This window comes from Rattus norvegicus, chromosome 1, assembly GCF_021556685.1.
Source record: "Rattus norvegicus strain SHRSP/BbbUtx chromosome 1, alternate assembly SHRSP_T2T, whole genome shotgun sequence".
NCBI lineage: Eukaryota > Metazoa > Chordata > Mammalia > Rodentia > Muridae > Rattus > Rattus norvegicus.
In genome coordinates this window covers 254,190,339-254,206,724 of record NC_141534.1, presented here as the reverse complement: position 1 = coordinate 254,206,724, position 16,386 = coordinate 254,190,339, and the positions used below count along the sequence as shown (strand labels likewise).

Below are 16,386 nucleotides of genomic sequence, written 5' to 3'. Positions count from 1 at the left end.
ATCTTCCTAGGGTTCTCAGCAGAACTTAGTGTTTTAAGAGTCTAGGAAGTCAGAGTTCAGAGCTAGGCAATGCCAGACTGCCTTGGGCAGAGATGACCACAGAATACACAGAGCAAAGGCAGACCTGTACTTGAGCTCTTCACCCGGGACTTGCAAGCCTGGAGCCCTGGGTTGTCGTGACCTAGGTTTAACCTGCCAGTGGCCTACAAATGCTGTGCGCTTCACCTGCAAGCGACGCGCCTGCAGAGACCCCTCTGGTGAGGTGCACAGTTCCGCAGAAGAAACACGAGGGATCAGCCCCGTCTGCCTCTGCCTCTTGTCATCCCATGCTCTGACACAGCATGGACACTGCATCTCCAGGATCCCACAAGGGCTGTGTGGGGTGGCTGCCACAGAGCTTATGCTGCCTTCTGTGGATGCTCCTTCACTCTTTCATATCTGCCCCCCACCCCCACCCCAGTGCCCCACACACTTAACTCTCCCAGCAACTGCTGCAGGAGGCAGCAGCAGAGGCCGTCTCTATAAAGAGCAAAGTGCATTTGGAGGAGAAGTGGCTTTCCAGAACCCGCAGGAACACATCGAGGTTGGATGAGATCAGGGCCCACAGGAGGAGCATCAGGTTGGATGCTCTGCTGTGCCTGTCTGTAGCCAAACCAGCAGAAGCTCCGGGCTCCACCATGCTGTGAAATGTGAAGTCATGTGCTAGGCAAAAGAGGAGCAAAGGCTTTATTGATAAAATGCAGATGTGTGTGTACACAGGGCCCAGCTGGGGCCATGGCCAGGCTTCCGACCCACCCTGCCTGGGTTACAGTTGGAGATAGCCCTGTGCAAACCTCTGCCATAAAGCCTATCTGGCCACCTGCCTCATCTCTGCAGATTGTGCTGGGTGCAGGAAGAGACAGAGAGGCCCACCTCAAGCTCCTCAAGCCCTGGGGCACACTGGGCTCCCTCCCCATCCAGGGGACTGGTACTGTGCCCAGGGCAGAGTTATGGTGAGGGATAAAGGGGGAGACAGCAATTGCTTCCGACCCTGAGCAGAAAACTGGAGTGAGCACAGTGGTGGCACCAGATGACAGATCTGGGTTCCAGGTCTGCAGGACGGCCCCCATGGTTCCAACCTGTGGCGGAGAGTGCCACGTGCCTTTTCTCCGACAAGGTTGGCAAGGCCTGTGTGTGGCAGGCAGCACTGCTCCCTGGGTGCTGAGCACTGGTTGATCCAGTGCCCTGGAAGGCCAGTCCCTTCCCAGCTCACTGAGAGCCATACGGCAGGGTGGCGGGAGGCGACCCTGAAGACAGCAGCACTGGAAGGCAGCAACAGGCCTGGGCCCCACAGCCTGCAGGGGACCTCCATGGCCTCTTTCCCCAGGAGTCAGATGCCTTCAGTCCTGGGGTGGTGGGGGCTGGTTAATGATGACCTGGATGACAAAGTCTTTTTGAATCTTGGTCTCCTGGAGCCTTGTGCGGTCTGTGAGCAGCTTCCCAGAGAAGAACCATCTCTGCCAGGATGGCTCAATGCCCTCCTGGCTGTGCAGCTGCCTCTTGAGCTGCCCCACTGTGTCAGGCAGGCTGGCACTGAGCCTCACGTCCTTGCCTGTGGAGAGGCGCACTTTCAGTGGGAATTCACGGCGCACACTAGGGGTGGGCTCAGGAGGCTCCAGGCTCTCCTCCTCTGTGTGCTCCAGCAGCAGGTTCACAGGCGGTGACAGGCAATAGATGGGCAGTTGATAGCGATTGCCCAGCTCGTCATAGCATTCACAAAGAGTTCCTGTGGGAAAGGCAGGGAGATCAGTGTGGTCTGGGGACCCGATGTCACACACTGAATGCTGTCCCACCCTGCCCCCCAAAATTCCCATGTTGAGGCATATTTGGAAGGAATAAGATTACACAAGTAAATGACAAGGGCCCAATCTGATAGAACCAGCTTCCTTACAAGGAAAAGCCCCAGAGACCCTGCCCAGTCCTGCGTGCCTACCACGCAAACCAGCAAAACAGCAAGAAGCACCACCAGGACTAAACAGCTGACCCTTTGATCTTGGACTTTCCAGTCTCTTGAATTGTGAGACAAATTTCTAATGTTTAAGGAACCCTCCCGCCTGTGGTCTCTGTTACAGCAGTGTGAGCAGGTAAACTTGCCCACTACAGATAGCACACAGTCCCCAGTCCTACTCCACAGTCAGGACTCTGGGGCTAACTGCCTAGTCATCAGGTGCCAGCTCCCTCAGCCATGACACTACCTTTCACGTGTTTATTCCGCATTCTGGCTGAGTACAGGTGCTAGGTGTGGGTTAGGCCCCAGTTTGCTACTGGTGTAATATAGTGCGGATGGGACAGTTACTTAGTCTCCAGCATCCTCCTGAGGCTGGTACTGGACAGGTGGTATTGTGCACATCGTGATTGATCCATTGTGATTGCAAGGGGCTCAGGCTCCACCCCAAGACTTGCCCTGCTCTGGGACACACGGCAAGGAAAGGTCACAAGCTGAGAAAGGAACACGGTCAAGACCCAGGTCTGTGACTGAAGGTCTGCTGTTACTTTCCCTTCACAGCTAGTGAGTGTGCTAGGGGCAGAAACGCGGAAATGCAGCAGAAGGCTCCAGATCAGGGCCGCAAATGCTGTCTGAGGCCCTGAGTGTCTCCAGCAAGCCTTTAGCTCTTTATTAGTTTTATTGGTGCCTTTCTGTCTTCTCATTAGGAAAAGGAGGGTCCTGTCCGTCATCCCTCCTACTCTTCTTCTATCCACCTGACAGTCTCATGTAATCTAGGCTGGCCTTAAACTTGAACTTCAGACTCCCGTGTCTACCTCTCATAATCACAGACAGGTGTTACTATGCTTAGTTTTGTGTCGTGTTTTTTTGTTCATGCCATAAAGAGTTGTTTAAATGAACAAGACAGCCACACATACCCATACTCCATCATCTCCACTAAACAGAAGCTTCTCACATGTGACTGGCTTTCCACCTCTGTACTAATGAAACCCCCACCCCCAGACCAGGTCAGAATAGAGCCCAGGCCCTGCCTGCTCACCATGAGGCAGGGTGATGCTGGCTCCATCCAGGATGGCCTGAGCCAGCTCATGGTCGTTGGCTTCAGCAGCATAGGCAGCAGCCTTGAGGGCATCCCAGATCTCCTTGCGACCCTCGAAGGCAGGCGCTGTGTCCCAGAACTCATCTCGCTTGCTCCGCAGCTGCCCATCAGTCATGGGGTAGTCACTCTTCCACTTGAGCCGCTCCTTCTTCAAGGGCTCATTGCGACCTGGGGCAAGACAGACGCAGATGCTCAGCATCTCCAAAGCCACTTAAGCCATAACCGACCCTCTCTCCAGCCTGGCCTATCAGGGACTTCACTGCACCAGGCCCTATGTATTTAGGGCACCAGGACACTTTCTGAATAGCAGGGGAGAGTGTGGAAACCAAGTTAGGAATATGAAGTACACACTCCAGGCAAGGATGCTCTTGTCCCTTGTATGTATTTACTCTTATTTTATATGTGTGCACCACGTCCACGCCTAGTGGCTAAGGAAAGCAGTAGAGGAGGGTGTTAAATCTCTAGGAACTGGAGTAATGGATGGCTGTGAGCTGCCACAGGGGAGGTGAAACTAAACCTGGGTCATCTATAAGAGGAGCAGGTTCTTAACCACTAACCACTCACTAACCACTTAACCATCTCTCTAGCCCCGGAGCCAAGCATGTTCTGTACAGAAGTACTTCAGCTTACAGTGTGTGACTAAATCCATCATAAACTGAAAATATTCTGAGTGTCAGCTGTCCGAGACAGCTGCTACCCAGCACGGGGAGGGTGTCACATTGCTAACAGAGGACAAGATCACACCTCAAAGCTGAGGTGTGGTTTCTACTGATGGTCTATCACTTCTGCACGTCCTGTAAGATCTTGGGCTGATGAGATGGCTCGGTGAGGAAAGGCACTTGCTGCCACGCCTGGGAGGTCAGGAGGAGGTATCTGAACCTCTGGAACTGAACCAGGGTCCTCTGTAAGAATAGCAAGTGCTCTTAATCACTGAGCCTTCTCTCTAGTCTCGATGATGTCATTTTTTTTTTAAGGAAAAAAAAATTAAAGAGAGAGAAAGGAAATGAAAGAAAAACAGGAAGGAAGGAAAAGAAATACAATGAAAAGATCTTAAGTTAGGGACAGTTTGTACAACCTTTGCTGTTAAAGATTTATTGCTGTGTTGTATGAAATCTCTCAAGGCTGACCTGGAATTACAATCTTCCTGCCTCAGCTCTCTAAGGCTTGAGGTTATAAGCATGTTCCACTGCCTCCAGCTTGTTAATGGACATTTTTATCTTGCTCTTGGATTATAAACAAGTACATGTTTAGCATAGAAGAAATCTGGAAACAGTACAGACACATTAAGAAAAACAGAACAAGACCACCTGGTTAACCAGGAAGGCCCAGCAGTGTCCACTGCCAGGATGCCCTTTGTGGCCGAGTGGCCTTGAGGCTGCCGTTAGGGTCTTCCCACTGAGTCAGAAACTATGGTGCCAGTGAACTTTCCCGGTCGTCAGACTTGTGCACTGATGACAGGTCTGTATCTTCAAAGTACTCCAATTCGTTACGGAACATTCAAACTGTGGTCATGGCCCATCCTTGAAGCTTTTCAAGAGGATCATGGGAATAATTAACTTACTAGGAAGAGATCCAGCCCCCCTGATTTGAGAAGAAAAAGGGGTCATCGTATGCCCATGAATATGCTTCCTACCTTATAAATAGCCAAGGCACCATTGTAAGATCCACAAAACTAGAACCCAATAGGCTGCCACTGGTCCCTTTGCTTTTTGAAATAAATGTCAAAACAAAGAGAAGCCCAGTAACACAAACCAAGAATGCCCGAGCACAGGTGCATCCTTAGACTCAATGGCCCACTTGCCTGCCTGCCTGCCTACCTGCCTGTCTACCTCCCTCCCTCCCTCCCTCCCTCCCTCCCTCCTTCCCTCTCTTCCTTCCTTTCTTCCTTGAAAAAACAATAGCTTTCTGCATGCTAGGCAAGCTCCCTGCCATGGAGCTATACCTCAAAACAACCTAACAATGGAAAAACCAAGAGTTTGTCTATTGTCAAAAGTCAAACAGACGCTGAGTCCATGACTCTCTGACTCCAAGTCCAGCCTCTGACCACTGCACTATGCTGCCACTGGAAAAAAATTACTTAGAATTCAAAAAAGGAATGACAGGCTAGGCAGTAGTGTGGCACACTTTTACATCCAACACTTGAGAGGCAGAAGCAGGCAGATCTCGGAGTTTGAGACCAGCATGGTCTTCAGAGTGAGTTTCTGGGCAGTCAGGGCTACACAGAGAAACCCTGTCATGAAAAATCAAAAAAGAAAGAAAAAAGACAGACAGACAGACAGACAGACAGGAAGGGAGGGAGGGAGGGAGGGAGGGAGGGAGGGAGGGAGGGAGGGAGGGAGGAAGGAAAGAAGGAAGGAAGGAAGGAAGGAAGGAAGGAAGGAAGGAAGGAAGGAAGGAAGGGAGGGTGCAATATTCTCCTGTGCTCTGCACTTGGGTCATGCTATTCATTTCTTTACCATCCTTTTCCCAGAAACAAGCTAAGACATTTTCATGCCAATATACAATTTCAATTTTCCTTTTACTTCATATTTGTATTAATGTCAACTTTCCACATGATTAAAATTTTTGCGGCTGAGAGCTGGCTCGGCAGTTAAGAAACACTGGCTGTCTTACTAGAGGACTCTTGTTTGCTTCCCAGCTCCCACATACTGAACATAGCTGTCCGTATTCAGACCCAGGTGACCTGAAGTCCTACTCTGGCCTCCACAGGCACCAGGCGTGCATGTGGTACACAGACTTACATGTGGGCAAAACACGCATAAAATTACTAATATCTCATTACTCTACCATGTAGATGTAATGGACTTTTTCTTTCCTTTTTTTCAGTATCTCTCCATACAAATAATTGTTATATTTCTGAGGTATATTCATGATCTAATAATTTTTTAAAAACTATAAACAGCCAATTTCTTCAGCATTTGAGGCTTCTGTGAGGCATCTCGAAGTCGAGGGCTGAGAACTCACAGGAGCTAGGGGAAGCATTAAAGTTCCCCTTGACAGCAAGGCAAGTTCAAGGATGAACTCTGCAGTAGGTCATGCTGGCAGCTGGGCTAAGGCGGCAACACTGCTCTGCTCCCCCCACTGGGGGCTGGTGTAAGAGCTACTCACTGACCACCACTGATGTCTCTTCACTTATGTGCACTATCCCATCCCAGCCTTGTAGTCTGAGGCAGTACGAACCAGGAAGGGATTTCACAGCTGGCAGGGCAGAGGCAGGGGGATTAAATGACCTGCCTGAGGACAGAATAGGGGCTTTACTAAATCCTGCGGCTTGCCCTCCAAAATACACAGTTCCTTGTACGTGAGTGGGAAGCTGTGGCCAACGTTCAGTGCAAAGTATTCCTGGGAAACACAGCTCATCGTTGGAAGAAAACAACTTCTTCACACCAGCCTTGAACACACTCAACAGAAGAAGCCAGGTGTAGTGGCTCACACCGTTAATCCAGCACTTGGGAGCAAGAGAGGCAGGCAGATCTCTGTGAGTTGGGAGGCCAGCCTGATGTACATAGTGAGTTCTAGGACTGCCAGGGCTACACGCTAAGACCCTGTCTTGGCAGAGGGGTGGGGTGGGGAGGTGCACAGAACCAGAGTGTCGGCCGATGCCTACAACTCCAGTACTCAAAAGATGGAGGCAGGAGGATCACAAGTTTGAGGTTGGCAAGGTTACACAGTAAGTTTTATGCCACTCTAGGTTACCCAGAGAAATGTTGTCTCAAAAAAACAAAAGCCCTGGGGTTGGGGATTTAGCTCAATGGTAGAGCACTTGCTCAAGGCCCTGGGTTCGGTCCCCAGCTCCGGGAAAAAAAAGAATAAAAAAAAAAAAAAAAAAAGCCCAACAATGAAGGCCATAAAATGCAATAAACACAGAGAGCAACACAAGAACCAGGCTTACCAGTACTTTCAAACTGGGAATTATAGCAGGTTATCAAATAGCAAAGTTAAGAAATACGAGTCTCTAAAACATGAGCCAGGGGCTGGAAGGGGGAGGGGCTGCAATATAAACTGATTAGAATATAGAATGAATGAATGAATGGATGGATGGATGAGGGAGAAACATGAACCACGGATACAGGGGGATAGCCTGTACTGCCATTATCGAGGCCCAGTGCCATGGTCATCAAGAATGGACAAAGAGGCCAAAAGAACAGAAGAGAGCCCAGAAATGAACCCAGATGCACATACCACCTCGCTTCCAGCAAGAACGAACATTGCTGGTAAGGACGGGCTGGAAGGCGAGCTATTTGGTAATCATGTTGGGGTTACGGGTTTTCCATGTAGATTAACCCCTATACTTCCTACAAACCACAACAATCAAAGTAAGGTCAATGGAAAGAGGCCCTGGGAAATAGGAACACATTTTGGAAACACATTTTTGGGATGGACTTTGGTTTGACTTTTTTTTTTTTTGCCTTGAACAAGGACACATCTCTCCTTGTCATTTCTATGCCCTTTGCCTCTGTCTCTTTGGTCTTTGGGGTGATTACTCCTTAACTGAAGATGTGATCTGGCAGGAGCCATGGCTAACAGTGGGGATGTCCTTGGGACCCTGACTATGAGCTTTGGGTCTCTGCTCAGTGCTCATGGGCTTCTTGGACCTTTCTGTAGATTTCCTGCCTCCTTTGTTGCTAGATGTATTTCTTTCTGGTCTTTCTGGCTGTCTGCTATTCCTAGCTTGGGCAGAGGTAGGGTTTGGTGATTGGCAACTTCTAACCTGCTGAGGGCTGAGGAAAAGAACACAACTGAGTGTCCACACTGCCTTTTTTCCTTCTCTGTTAGACAGGGTCTCAGCTAATCTAGGATGGCCCTGAACTCCAAACCCCCGTGCTGTGACCTCACCATTCTAGCATTACGGGAATGTACTCTCATTCTCTGCTGATCACCAGCTTCCTACAGAAGCCACAGTTACGTTTTATGATGTTTCAAGTGTTAGCTCAGCTGTGCCTGACAACTGCACTTACTGAGTTGTGACCCTAAGGACATCTAAACCGTAACTATGTACGGGTGCCTCTCCCATGCACTCTTTGTAAAGAACTGACATTCTCAATAACATCCCCATGGTGGTTTGCTGTGCAACTGTGATGACCTGAGTTTAAATCTCTAGAACCTGCATAAAAGCAGTGTGTCGGTATGGTGTCTGCCATCTGACGCTTCTACATAACCTGGAATCCTGCACGTGTACCTGGGATGCTGTCTTTGTTCATAACTTCCTTGGGAATACATCTCTTAAAGCAACCTCCAGGGTTATCTCTCCTCCACCACACAGCAGCTAACTTTCTAAAGTGTCATTGATACACTTCTCTCGTGAATTGACACTGTGCATGAGCCTCTCCAGGTATCAACTGCATGAGCCTCTCCAGGTATCAACTGCATCGCAGTGACCCAGGATACAAGGCTTACAAGCTTCCCTCGTCCATGGAGGGGGGGTGGTAAAGCAGGAAGAGTGGGGAGTTCATGTCAAGGAAACAGGAGCCTGGCCAGTTAGCTTTCAGTGTTGTTCTCCTGTGGGACAGCAGAGGGCAGTGGCAGCATCTCTTGGCCAGCCGGCCTCCTCATCCGTGGGTCAAACATAACAAAAATATCAGCTCTCCAGGGACACATGCCTGAATGTTTGACCCGACATACCTGTGTGTACAATCAGACAAAATCCAGACGAACCTCACAACGAAGCTTTTCATCTAAGCAAGAAAGTCAACTGATGATTTTTTTTTATTTTTACTTTCAAGATATTTTGTAGGTAGTTGTATTGAACGACAAAGCAAAAAACAAACCAGGGCTGGGGAAATGACTTCATGAGTAAAACACTTGCTACAAAATAAATGTGAGGACCTCAGCCAGGTGGTGGCCTTTAATCCCAGCATTCAGGAGGCAGAGGGAGGTGGAGCTCTGAGTTCAAGGACAGCCTGGTCTACAGAGCCAGTTCCAGGATAGCCAGGGCTACAAAGAGAAACCCTGTCTCAAAGAAACAAACAAAACAAACAAAAAAGGTGAGAACCTCAGTTCAAATCCCTGCAACCCTGTAACCCTGCAGGGTAAGGTGGTGCTTGTCTGTGATGCCTGTTTTTACAGCGAGATGAAGACACCCCAGCCCCGCTCAAAAGGCTGCGGCCAGCTAGTTTAGTGTACCCAACAGAGACTGCTTCAAGCAAGGTGGAAGATGAAGGAGACAACAGGATATAACTTCTACTGGAGTACTCGCATATGTACATACATGTGCCTGCATGTGCGTGCACATAAACACACACACACACACACACACACACACATCAAATTGGACTGTTGTCTGTAGATGTATTAGTTAGTCAGGGGACTGAAGCAGAAGGACTGCCAAGAATTTGAGGCCGGCCTGTATTGCAGCAAATGCAAGGTTGGCTAGGGCTCCACGTGAGATGCTGTACTCACTCACTGACTAATACATGGATAAATAAATAAAATGATAACTCGAAAAAAGAGCAGAGCGGATATATTGGGTAGAATGCCCAGCATGCACAAAGCCCTGGTCCTTGGTATCACATTAACTGGGCACAGGTCTACAACCCCCAGATTCATGAGGTAGAGGCAAAAGACCAGAAGTTGAAGGTCTTGGTTACAGAGTGAGTTTGAGGCTAGCCTGGGCTACATGAGACTGTCTCAAAAGGATTTGAAGATTCGAATGACAAATACATTGTTATAAATCTTATTAAGCTCACTTATTTGCTATAATATCAAAACTATAGAGTTTGGCTCAACTTTTGGCTTTCTAGGAATTTATTCTGAGAAAATAACCCTAAGACAAACAGTCTAACTGAGCAGTTTCTAGCAGGGAAAGCCAGGACAGCTGAGATATGCAGAAAAAGAAGTAAAATTTACCTCTGTACCACCTGTCAGTGGCAGCCACTTTGTAACAATGAGGAAAGGCTCTGTGCCCCAGCTTTTGCATCTAAACGAGTATGCATAATTATATAAATATTAAAAAGACTGCAAGGATTTAACTGAAATCTCAACAGTGGCTATAAATGAATGGCAGTTGACAGTGATTTTTTTTGTTGTTAAATTCTCAAAGTTTTTCATTAAATTAATTCTCAAAATTAATGAGAATTAATTGTTTGTAATCAGATTACCATGGAAGTGGTTAATAAGCTCAGAGGACACATGGTGTTTTGGGGGTAGCCAGAGAGAAGCTGGAGCGCTCTGGCAGCCAGCTGAGGATGGTGGGGAGCAGGGAAAGTGTTCTCATCTGTAGCATCGTGAGTTTTGTCCTGGGCCAGGGTTGGTTCTGCAGGGTCCAACAGCAGCACGTACAGTGGTGACTACTTAGGATTCCATTAAGAGTCAAAGCTGGGGCAGAGGATGTAGCCCACAAAGAGTGTAAACACAGTAATTATGGCCAAGGCACATCCCCTGGGAGGAGGCAGAGGAAACATGTACAAGGTCCTGGGCTCCTATGACTGAAATGAGCAGGTAACAGCAAAAGCTACTTGTGATTGGGCAGATGTGTGTGTGACTGGAGGGCAGGAGCCTCTGAGCGACTGCATAGCTCCTGAACTGGAGTTTCTGGGGTGCCTGCGAAGAGCTCAGACAGAGCTGACAGAGCTCAGGTGGTCAGGTGGTCCAGCTGGTAGAAACACTTGCTGCACTAGTCTAAGGACTTAAGTCTGATCCCTGAAACCAAGGTGTGTGTGTGTGTGTGTGTGTGTGTGTGTGTGTGTGTGTGTGCCCGCGCGCGCGCACGCGTGTATAGGCATGATGTGTGTGAGAAAGCATAGGTCACAAAGCAGTATGGAGGTTAGGGGACAGCCTGGGGGTTCAACTCAATGACAGAGTATTACCTAGCTAATGCCTAGGTGCCTGGCCCTGGGCTCAATCCCCAGCATGGGAAACTAAAAATCCCAACCTGTGCCTCCGTGTGGGGTGCATACCTGTGAACCTAGCATGTAGGTGGTGGAGGCAGGATGAGCTAGATGGCCATTCTCTGCTGTATATGGAATCCAAAGACAGCCTAGACTATATGAAACCCTGCCTCAAAACCCACACCCTGCCAGAAAAAAAATCCCTATGTAAACACAGCAGAGCAGGAATGGAAATGCTATAATAGCATGCGGGTTAACACACATTAGCTCTGCATATAGTCTCCAAAGTGGCTGCCATGCTGACTTAGGGAGAGGAGAAAGCAAGAGGGCACGGTGTCGGGTTGGGGGAGGATAATGATGGTGGCCGCTGTGGCTTGGCCTGGATAATGAGTAGTGTCTGGCACTACCACCAAAGGGAGGGCAGTGAGAGGAGGGCTGGAAAGAGAACACTATAAGTCCTTTCCAAATTACCTATGGTGGTGGTGGTGGTGGTGGTGGTGGTGGTGGTGGTGGTGGTGGTGGTGTGTGTGTGTGTGTGTGTGTGGTCACTCCCAGCACCTGACTAAGACTGTTAAGTCAGAATGACTGTGTAGAACAGGAGTTCTCAGAAACAGGAAGGGCATGGCAGACTTCCTGGCCTTGCTCTCAGTAACCCAGTGTCTTGAGGGTATCAAGCACAATGCAGATTCTCAGAAATATCTGCTGAACTGTGAATGAACTGACAGAGCAGGATGGAGTGCATGCCCATGTGCATGTGTACACAGGATCTTGTTTTTGTAGCCCAGGCTGCCCTACAACTCATATATTTCTGCTTCAAGCTCTTGAGCACTGGGATTACAGTATGTGCCATCACACCTGCCTTCCCTTTGCTTCTTCATCTCAGACCCCAGGAGATTCTTCCTATGGTTCAGGGACTAGAGTAACTGAGCCCCTGAGATGTGATACAGAGCTGGAGACCAACAGAAGGGAACAGACACTTCCCAAGACAAGCCAAGAGCTGGCCCTATTTATGCCTACAGAAATCCCTCAGCGATTCCCATGCTCGGTTACCAAGCTCCACCCCAGGCCTGGCTCCAAGGATGGGGCCAGAAGTGTCCTGCCCTGAAGTCCTGATTATGGACACGCCTGGGCTTGTGCTAGCTGAAAAGAGATGAAGCTCCACACAGAAGAAAGCAAGAATCACAGTCACCTGATCCCAGCAGTCTGAGCTGCCAGGGCCCATTTGACTAGAACAGATTCTTCAGTCTCCCTTGACTCTTCCCACTGTCCCCAGCAGTCACAGCTGAATGCAGAAGTCTGCAGTGACCCACCTGGCTAAGGGGATAAGAGGTCAGAAAGAAACACTGGCCCTGAGAGGATCAGCCCAGCCTAAGAGATGTAGCCAGGAGAAAAGTCCAGGTAATCCCTCAGGAAAGATAGTATTTATAGCCAGAGGTAGCCTGAGATGACCCTCAGAGCTCTGGTAACCTTCGATGGGAACGAAGAGGGAGTCTGTGCTGGTCCAGCTCTATTCAGCTGGGGCTCTCAGTAGAGCTGTGGGCCTTGCCTCCCATTCCCTGGGGCCAACCTCTGGTGCTTAGGGAGAGGAAAGGGTGGAGCTGGTTGCTAAGTGACAAGCCAGACATCCTAACCTGTATCTTCTCCTGGGGTACAGAGGGTTTCAAGTGGTCCTAGGCAGGGCAGAAGGATCAAGGCAGGAAGACGCCTGTCCTCCAGGACACTGTCTGGCTCCAGGATGGCACCAAGCCAGAGCACCATGCTTTAATGCCACTTTCTCAGTGCCTGAAGCTATAAGAGCCCTGAAGTTTATCTTCCTGGTCCCAGGGGCAGGATCAGCATCTGGTACAAATGAAAGTGAGCACACAGTACGGAAAAGGCAGGATCACTGGGAAGAAAACCCTGCAAATTGGGAAGAGTACTGTATTGTAAGACAGGGAGGGAACAGAGGAGGGCCTGAGGGGGCCAAGAGTGCTCAGTGAAGGCGCTGGATGCCAAAAACCAAGCCCAGGGAGGGCTGGAACCTCTGCGGTGAAGGGAGCTCCAAGTGTAGCCAAGAGAAACAGCCTTCCCCAGAAGTCTCAGGCAGCTATGGAAAAGGACAAGGGGGCTCACAAGAACACAGCCTGTGTTTTCACTACTCTGACACAACGTACACATTCACAGGCAGGCCACCCTGAGTATACTAGGAAAGATGTCATTATCTGCCCTCCGGCCTGAGCCCCTAGCCCAGGCCCCTGGAAAGTCAAGCGAAAGCCAAAGTGGGCACTACCCAACCACCCTGGTTACCAACTAGGGAACTGGCCACTTCCTGAAAAGTTGACCTATGTGAACTTGAGCACAAACAGAGCCCCCACACCTCAGGAGGGTGGTCTAACATGCCATATGACCAACAGCTCATAGCTGAAGCCAGTCTGGAGGGACGAGGACGTAACGCTATTAGACAGCAGATGTTGATAAAGACCCCCACACTTAAGTCCATGCAGACTTCTAAAATTCTACCTTTCCTGTGGTGACTACATTCTGCTCCTCACCTCGTACTGACATTTGTTTTCAAGGGCAACCAGGATCCTGACCTGAACTCTCTGGCCACAGATAACTAGGGAGACACTTCGACCTCTCTGCTTTCTTTCCCAAGGCCTTCAGAGAGGGGCAGAAGGGGGCTCTCTCTGAGCAGCAAGCACCTGCAGGAACGTGGTACCATCCTATGCTTGGTGTTCCCACACATAGAAAGACCATTTCATGGGCTGCGGTAACGGCTAAGTATGACCACTCTGCCTGATACCTAAATAAAAGACTCTGAAACCAAGCAGGGCAACACCATGCGTTACCACAATGCAGTCAGAGGTCAGCAGAGTCTTAGTGAAGTGGCAGTGATTTAAAAAACAAAAAACCAAAAACCAAACAAACCTGAAAACTCCTGCTCTTTACTTCCAAGTGCAGGAGAATGAAGGGTTAAAGGAGGTAAAGTTTAACAGGGACAAAGAACAGGCCTGATGGATGCTGTGTTCCCGTGCAGGTCTCATGGCACAGGGCCAGCATTTTTCCTAGTGTAGAAGAGGGAAATGGCAGCTAATAAATAAATCAGGAGCTCTTGGGGGATGCTAGAAAGGTCTCCTGTATCTGTCCAGCTCCCTTTGCTACCTTGGGACTGTAGGGAGGGAGGGGAGGAGGGAGAGAGAAAAGTGAGGGAAGAGCTCTTTGCCACTGTTTTTCACACAGGTAGACCAGATGTCTTAGCTGCCATCAAAGGGGAAAACCCAGTGAGTACCAGCCATGCCTAAAGTGCCACTCTGGACTCCATATTAATTGGTATCAGACATGCCATCCCATTAGCACACAGCATTAAAGGTAGGGCTGAGAGTGATACTTTAATATCATATAGCCTTAGCCCTTCGTTTTCTGATGAGGAATCTGGTAAGAGGACTTGCCCTGGACCCTATATCTGTTTCCCAAGAGAGAGAGAGAGAGAGAGAGAGAGAGAGAGAGAGAGAGAGTGTGTGTGTGTGTGTGTGTGTGTGTGTGTGTGTGTTTATGTATGTGAGATAAATTCCTTCTGTTAAACTATTCTACCAACAGAGCAGGCTAAGTTCTAACAGGAACATGGAGATATCTGGAGCTAAACCAAGTGGTTAAGGTGGGCAAGGCAGCAAGCAAGACAGCAGGAGCAAGGTGACAGGAGTCAGAGGCCCAGCCCAGCTCTAAATCCTGGACCCCAGACCACTCCTAGGACTGAGTGCCTAACAGGCCCCTCGCAGGCATGAAGAAGCACAGATTTAGGAACCAGCTAGATGCCAACTAAGCACGGCTGTCTTAGGGCTCAGTGGTGGAGACCAGTCTATCTCATACAACTACCCTTAGGGCTCAGTGGTGGAGTCTCCTATCTCATACAACTACCCTTAGGGCTCAGTGGTGGAGTCTCCTATCTCATACAACTACCCTGCTTGGGGCAATTACGACAGTGACCAGTCTCCTATCTCATACAACTACCCTGCTTGGGCAATTACGACATCATGTGGAAGCCTACTTCCGTTGTTAGATAAATCTGAAGGCAGAAATCGAACACTAATTCTACTTACTCCTCACTGGGGAGAATGGAACACAGACACACAAACCTGAAGATTGATAAGCCCCCTGTATGTTGAACAGCATAAAACAAAAATGCATTTACTATACCTGACTTACCCAACAGCACAGCTTAGCCTGGCCTACTGTCTTGGTCCATTTTCTGTTGCTATAACAGAAGAGCAGAGAGTAGGTAATTTAGGAAGGAAGAAAAGAGGCCTATTTTGGCCCATAGTTCTAAAAGTCCCAAAACATGGTGCCAGTAACTGTCTCTAATAGGCAAGCTAAGTCAGTACTATGCATTAGAACAAAGCAATTAAGGTCAGCTTCTTCATGAAGTTGCAGTTTTGAAAAACATGAAAACTCTTGCTCTTTGCCTCAATGTGCAGGAGAACGCAGGGGTGAAATGCATGAGGTCATGTGCTGCAGCAGAAAAGCCAAAGAACAAGCTGCATGTGCTCAGGAAAGGAAAGGGGCAAACATCGAAGAGAGCATCTAGCCATCACGGACAGATCCCTAAAGCTCCTCTCAACGTGGCTTAAACTGGAACTAAGCCTGCCTGAGTGCTGTACCCAGACTTAACTGGAAGGAATGAAATACGGAGAACAAGAACCAGGAGAGCGCCATGAATAACACTTAGGCATTGGCTTAGTTAGATTAACTGAGAGGACTGAACAGCCGAGGTGAGGCCTAGTACGAAGTACACTAGATCTCTGCCCCACAGCAAACGCCACACCAAGCATGTTCAAAACTACTGGGGTCAAGCTGGGCATGTGGCACACATCTGTAATCACAACAGTTGAGGAGGGAGAAAGATCAGGAGTTCAGGATCATCCTCAGCTATACAGTGGGTTCTAGACCAGCCTGAACTGTATGAAACTCTATCTCAAAACAAACAAACAAACAAGCCCTACATGTATGATCATAGCTAAAACGATTGTGGTGTTCCCTGGTGAGGCTCCAATACCTCTCAAACCTTCGCTTAATTTAATCTGCAGTTTGTTCAGAAGCCAGTAAGGATCTCTATGCCATTATCTTTCCGGGTGGCACTCTTAGTGGAGTAAACTTGGAATGAGAAGTCCACGTCCTCTTCCCCTGTGTGATCCTCCACGCATATCTGCCACACATGAATGCCACTCTTTTATCTACCTAGAGCCTCTGCAAGCTGCTCAAAGTATGCACACCGATGCTCAATGCTCTGAGATCTTGAACCCCATTGTTTCAAGGATCATCACCCACTTCCTCGTGCAGCACAGCGTAGGACACACACCATTTAGTTTGCAGACTGACTGAGCACATTCATGCTCCAAAGCCAAGTTTGGGCCTTGCGGGCAGCTGTGCCTGACTCATCCCTTCCCCTTCCTCTACAGTCTGACTCACCAGCCCGGCAGACCTCGGGCCCCCTGCTTTTCTTC

General features: G+C 49.0%; 1 protein-coding gene across 5 annotated transcripts in view; it reads right to left on the bottom strand.

The window, feature by feature from the left end:
- Positions 1-703: 703 nt before the first annotated feature.
- Positions 704-16,386, bottom strand: part of Ubtd1 (ubiquitin domain containing 1) — a 51,154-nt gene continuing 35,471 nt past the window's right edge. For 2 of the 5 annotated variants that reach the window (XM_087564089.1, XM_087564091.1), the window contains exons 2-4: positions 15,083-15,140; positions 3,024-3,251; positions 704-1,765 (exon numbers count right to left, since the gene is read on the bottom strand). In XM_087564089.1, coding sequence (XP_087420215.1) covers positions 1,380-1,765; positions 3,024-3,198 — 561 coding nt within the window. In that variant the 5' untranslated portion in view covers positions 3,199-3,251; positions 15,083-15,140 and the 3' untranslated portion in view covers positions 704-1,379. 5 annotated transcript variants of the gene reach the window in all.